Source organism: Meriones unguiculatus, chromosome 8 (genome assembly GCF_030254825.1).
Source record: "Meriones unguiculatus strain TT.TT164.6M chromosome 8, Bangor_MerUng_6.1, whole genome shotgun sequence".
NCBI lineage: Eukaryota > Metazoa > Chordata > Mammalia > Rodentia > Muridae > Meriones > Meriones unguiculatus.
The window spans coordinates 75,150,951-75,157,173 of NC_083356.1; the positions used below are offsets into that span (position 1 = coordinate 75,150,951).

General features: G+C 56.1%; 1 protein-coding gene across 1 annotated transcript in view; it reads left to right on the forward strand.

The window, feature by feature from the left end:
* The window catches only part of Eng (endoglin), a 33,869-nt gene extending 27,685 nt beyond the window's left edge, over positions 1-6,184 (forward strand). The window contains exons 9-15 of the mRNA XM_021660475.2: positions 1,878-2,015; positions 2,250-2,288; positions 2,725-2,841; positions 3,071-3,322; positions 4,420-4,474; positions 5,151-5,252; positions 5,398-6,184. Of these exons, the coding sequence (XP_021516150.1) occupies positions 1,878-2,015; positions 2,250-2,288; positions 2,725-2,841; positions 3,071-3,322; positions 4,420-4,474; positions 5,151-5,252; positions 5,398-5,522 (828 nt within the window). The 3' untranslated portion in view covers positions 5,523-6,184. The remainder of the gene's footprint in view (positions 1-1,877; positions 2,016-2,249; positions 2,289-2,724; positions 2,842-3,070; positions 3,323-4,419; positions 4,475-5,150; positions 5,253-5,397) is intronic.
* Positions 6,185-6,223: the final 39 nt, after the last annotated feature.

The following is a 6,223-nucleotide window of genomic DNA, read 5'->3' on the forward strand; positions in this document are numbered from 1 at the left end:
GGTTTTTTTCAAGACAGGTCTCTCTGTGTAGCTCTGGCTGTCTGAAACTCACTCTGTAGCCCAGGCTGGCCTTGAACACACAGAGATCCACCTGCCTCTGCCCTCCTGAGGGTTGGGACTAAAGCCTACCTGGCTTAGTCATTATTGTCAATCTTCGTGCTGGTTAAGCCAGGGGGGTCACAGAAACTTGTGCCATGTGGTCTTTGCCTGATCGGTAAATACAATAAACCGGTGTATGGGGCCGAGGATATGATCAGTGTGTGAAGTATTTGTTGTATAAACTGAGGACCTGGATTGGGATCCCAGCACTGGGAGGCAGAGAAAGGAGGGCCCCTGGGCCTCTCTGGCCAGCCAGGCTAGCCAATCGGTGAGCTCCAGGTTCAGCAGGAAACCCTCCCTGTCTTGCCAGGCATGGTAGGTAGCACAGGCATTTAATCCCAGCGCTTGAGAGGCAGAGGCCAGCAGACCTCTGTGAGTTCAAGTCCAGGAACTCACTATGTAGACCCCTGTCTCGAATTTGTGCTGTACTGCCAAGCTATGTCCCCGGCCCCACGACAATTGGTCTAACTTTTTTTTTTTGGTCAGGGGAGGAAGGGAAGTCAGAGCCCAGCTACGTACCGTGCTAGTGTGGAATTTCCTATGTGGACCAGACTGGTCTTGAGCTCAATAGCAATCTTCCTGCCTCTGTCATCTAGGATTAAAGGCATACACCACCATACCCATCTTCTTTTAATTAAAAAAATTTTTTTTTAATATTTTAAAAATGTGTATGGGTGTTTCCCCTGCATGAAAGTCGTGCAGCACATGTGTTCAATTCCATGGAGGCCACATGAGGCCATCGGAGCCTCTGAACCAGAGTTACAGACAGTTGTGAGCTGCCATCTGTGCTGGGACTCCCTCTGTAGATCAGGCTGGCCTTGAACTCAGAGTCCCACCTGCCTCTGCCTTCTAAGTGCTGGGATTAAAAGTGTGTGACACTACTGTCCAGCCGAGGTTGGAGAGATGGCTCAGCAGTTAAATGCACTTGCTGTTCTTCCAGGAGGCCTGAGTTTGATTCCCATACAGTGGCCCGCAACCGGCTATAACTCTAGTTCCACAGAGTCTAATGCCCTCTGCTGGCTTCTAGAGGCACTACATGTATGTGGTGCATCGACACACAGGCAAAATACCACACACAAACACACACACACACACACACACACACACACACACACACACACACCTAGGTTCAATTCCCAGCAATGTAGCAATGGAAAAAAATAAAGAAGACATTCTAGGGGCTGGAGAGATGGCTCAGTGGTTAAGAGCACTGGCTGCTCTTCCAGACGACCCAGGTTCAATTCCCAGCACCCACATGGCAGCTCACAACTGTCTGTAACTCCTGTTCCAGGGGATCCGACCCTATCACACATTCAGGCAAAACATCAATGTACACAAAATAAAATTAATAATTAATAAAAAGAAGAAGAAGATGATGACATTTTGGTTGTCCATCCTCCAATAAGTACATTTCCCCCCCCTGGCTTTTCTGAAGTGTCTATTTGAGCTTTGGTAAATCATCCATGTCCGCTCAGACACACTTAAATAAAGATGTTCTTTGCTCATCTTAAACTTATGTGTAGGGTGGGTATATGCACATGGGTACTAGCGTCCGTGGAGGCCAGAGTCATGTGTCAGAGCTGGAGTTCCAGTTGGTTGTGAGCACTCTGACATGGGTTAGGGCGCTGGGGCCTGAACTCGGGTCCTCTGCAAGAACAGCCTCCTAACCGCTGAGCTGTGTCGCCGGGCCCAGGGGCAGGCCTTACAGTGTTTTGGTGGGGACAGTGAGGCCCGGGGAAGTGCAGGGCCTCCTGACGGTGCCCTTCTCCCCTGAGCAGACTTTGCAGTGTACCATCACAGGCCTGGCTTTCTGGGACCCCCACTGCCAGGCTGAAGACAGTGACGGCCAGCTCGTCCTGCGTAGCACCTACTCCAGCTGTGGCATGAAAGTGTCAGCACATGTGATCAGCAATGAGGTGAGGCCTGGGGCCAGGAAGCGGCCAAGAGCGGCAGAGATGGGTGTCCCTCCAGGCACTTTGCTGATCCTAGGGGCTGAGGGATATTTGGGGCAGCAGGGAGTAGCGCGGGGTGGGAGCCAAGGTGTAGGCACGGCTTAGCTGAGCCTTCCCATCCATAACATGCGTCTGGGAAGTAAGGTGTCTTCTGGGGCCTTTCCGGCCCTGACCAGCTTCCCGGCTCTGTCTTTGCAGGTGATCATCAATTTCCCGTCAGGCTCACCACCGCTTCGGGTGAGATGCTAACCGGTTCGGGGTGTGCTGCAGGGGTGGGGCCCCTATCTGGCCTCCCGGGGAGGAGGCCCCAGGAAAGGGAGGCCCAAATCTTAACAACCCCGCGTTTCCAGTGTGCGTCAGCCTCCTGTTCTGTACAGTGGCAGCAGTGCTGCTGAGAGTTCCGATTTCAGCCTCTTAAGTCACACGGTGGCTCTGTGACCTTGGGCAAATCATTTAACCCTCCTTGGGCTCAGCGGTCATAGGCTGTAAACGGTGGCATAAGACCTCCCCCCATAGCGGTCCTAGGAGCAGTCACTGAGAGGTGTCTTCTCCCTAGCCCACTCCCAAGTGAGTTCTTCATAAATACGAGTTCACTTAAAAGGTGAGGATGGGGTCAGGCGATGCCTACTGCCACCCCGTCCAAGCTGACTGCCCCCCACCTGCCCGCCCACAGAAAAAGGTGCAGTGCATTGACACCGACAGCTTCTCCTTTGAGCTGGGCCTCTACCTCAGCCCACACTTCCTCCAGGCAGCCAGCACCCTGGAGCTGGGCCAGCAAGGCTTCGTGCAGGTACTGGGGTCCCCGCTTAGAGAGAACACGAGACTTCACCGTCCAGCCTGGGTGTGTGTGGCAGATGGAAGAGGAACTGCAAATAGGAATGTGGCTCTGTCCTTCCTTTTTGCTCTGCGGGGCTCCTTCTTCTCTTTTATTCAGAGGGTGGGGACTCCCCTCTAGCTATCAAAGGGGCACCGGTGAAGAGTCGAGAGTGTCTGCACATGGCTCACCCCTCTCTGTGCAGGTGCGCACGTCTCCATCGACCTCTGAGGTCACAGTCCAGCTAGACAGCTGCCAGCTGGACCTGGGGCCTGAAGGGGACACGGTGGAGCTCATCCAGAGCCGAGCAGCCAAGGGCAGCTGTGTGAGCTTGCTGTCCCCAAGCCCTGAAGGTGACCCACGCTTCAGCTTCCTCCTCCGTGTCTACATGGTGCCCACGCCCACAGCTGGCACCCTCAGCTGCAACCTAGCCCTGCACACTAGCGCCTTGTCCCAGGTGAGTGGGCGTGGCCCAGGTCTAGCTTCAGGGTGGCTTATGGGGTCTGGGGTTTGAAGGTAAGGAATGACAGTGCAGCTGGCTGCCAGCAGAGCAAGAGTCCGGTGTGGGGCTTGCCGGCCTGGCTGTCAGGGCTCACTCACTGCTACCTACAGCTTCGCTGAAACTGTGGCATTTGGATACACACACAGCGGCAACTCTCCCCCTATCCATTTACCCTCTGAAATATTTAACCACCCGCCCACCGGGAGCCCAACCATCCATCCGCATACCCACCAATCTACCTACCTAGTCAAGGACTCCGCCCACCCACATAACCATCTGCTCACCTATCCAAACATACCATTTATCTGCCTACCCACCAATCCATGTACCTATCCGCTCAGCCGTCTATCTGCCCATGCACCCACCCACCCTTCTACCTACTACTTATGCGCGCACTATCTACCTTCTTGTCCATCCCGCATCTACCTGCCTTCCCTCCTGCACCAGCCACCCACCCGCCCACTTTATCCTTCTATTTACCCCACAAGGCCTATGCGCCCATCATTCAGTATTTCCACCAGCCCACCTAGTCACTCGCTTCTTTCCCATGCCACCCACTCACCCACGTGGCAATCACCAGTGTGACTGAGTAAACCAGGTAGCTTAGGGAATAATGGAAAAGCCTGACATCATGCTTTGCCGGCACCCGCGTGTTACTGTCCGGTGAGCTCCGTTCTCAGGCCCTCCATCCTGACACAATCAAAATCTGCACACAGACGTCCAGGATCCCAAACCTCCTGAAGCTGGGGTCCCAGGAGCTATACCTTCCGGGTCCTGAGCATCTGGGCTCACCTGGCTTGTGGCTCGCCAGGGTAACAGATGCTAAGTGCCTACTTACCACATGGCATCAGAGGCCTCGAGGAGTGCTGGGGACTGTTCACACAGACACAGCACATGCCTCCTAAACTTCTCCCCAGGCTGCCAGCTAGTAAGTGGTGGGCATAGGACTCAGCCAAGGCTTGGAGTGGTGGCAGCTCAGAGCTGCAGAGCCAGGGAGAGCCACGTGCTGCCAGCTGAAGGCTGGGCCACTTATCACTCTCCTCCCTCCTCAGAAAGTCTACAAGACGGTCTCCATGCGCCTGAACATCGTCAGCCCTGACCTGTCTGGTGAGTATAGGACAGTGGACAGTGGGGTCCACTGGTAGGGAGATGGGGTGGCAGCCTTGTGGGGCGAGGAGGGTTTCTCAGGCTAGCAGCCAGCGGGGCCTGCAGTAAGGTACGGCTTTAGGAGGAGCGCAGCTGAGTGCCGTGGGACAGGCCTCCGGACCGCAGGCCCCTCCCAGGCCTCATCTCTGTCCCCTCAGTAACTGGTACGCCTTGCTGGCGGACTCGGCCTCCTGGATGGAACATACGGCATCTTGGGTATGGTACAGGCCTCACATGCCTTGACTAACGGGACCAGCACTAGTCTTAAAAAGATGCTCTGGCCCACTTGAATCTGTTGAGATAAGGGCGGACAGGGTGGATATAGGATATAAGGTCACACAGCATGGCAGAGCTGGCCCCTTTCATTCTTTGCATCCGTTATACCATCTGTAAAGATGTTTCTCTGCTAGCCTTCGGAGACGGAAGGGCGGCCCGAAAGGCCTGGCTAGCTGGGCCCTTGGCTTAGTATTGTACTGAGCCCATGCCCTAGATGAAGAGATTTACATTTGGAGAGGTCAGGGGTCACTGGATGAACTGAAACTAGCATAATAGCTGTGACCCAGGCCAGCAGGACAGGGTAGGACGGGCCTGAGGCCAGCGCACACTGACTACCATTGGCCCTCCTCTGGTCACACAGGCAAAGGCCTCGTCCTGCCCTCTGTTCTGGGCATCACCTTTGGTGCCTTCCTCATTGGGGCCCTGCTCACAGCAGCACTCTGGTACATCTACTCTCACACACGTGAGTATCCCAAGCCTCCGCCCTACCCCTACAATGAACACACAGAGCCCCTCCACACTGCCCCGGGGCACGCCCAGTGAAGCCTCGGAGGGAGTGGGGAATCCTGACTGGGGCCCTGACCTCCACCCCCGCCCACGCCCCTCAGGTGCCCCCAGCAAGCGGGAGCCCGTGGTGGCGGTGGCTGCACCAGCCTCCTCTGAGAGCAGCAGTACCAACCACAGCATTGGGAGCACTCAGAGCACCCCCTGCTCCACCAGCAGCATGGCATAGTGCCCAGCCTGGAGCCTCGAGGGGCCCCCCAGCCAGCCCTTGCCCCGAAGGAGAGACGGAGCAACCACAAGCTGGGAACCACTGGCTATGAACTTGTCCCGGAGCCAAACACCTCCACTCAGCAGAGGATGGAGCACGGCCCCTGCCCCTGATGCGTCCCTCACAGAGGCTTGTTGCCAGTGGAGACACCACCTTGGAACACCTTGGGGTCCCTTCACTCGACTCCACAGAACTGTCCAACCCAGGGGCTCTAGGATATGGCTTCCTGGGACTAGAGAGACATGGCATATCGCTGTAGAAGCCTAAGCTGCTGCCTTTGAGCTGGTCCTGTGCTGGTGAACCAGGCAGGGTGAGAGGCGAGAACTCCAGACGTGACCCGCCCAGGCCAGCCCAGCTCAGAGCTGCCTGCGTCTGGCCCCAGTGGCCTCCTCACCTGGACTGGCACAACTTTGGTGGGGGAAAGAGAAGCTGAGGGGTGCTCAGCTCAGCAGTCTTAGAAGATGGCAAGGACAGTGGGGTGGGGGAGCCCAGCCCCTCCGAGAAATGCCAGAGAGAGACCTCCTCCCGGCCTATCCACTGGGCGGCAGCAGGAGGGGAGTAGCCAGGCTGCCGGTCCTGGGCCAAGCCCTGTATATTCGCCAATAAATCAGACGTGAAACCAGTGCCCCTTTGGGTTGTACTGGGAGAAGGGGAAGGGCCAT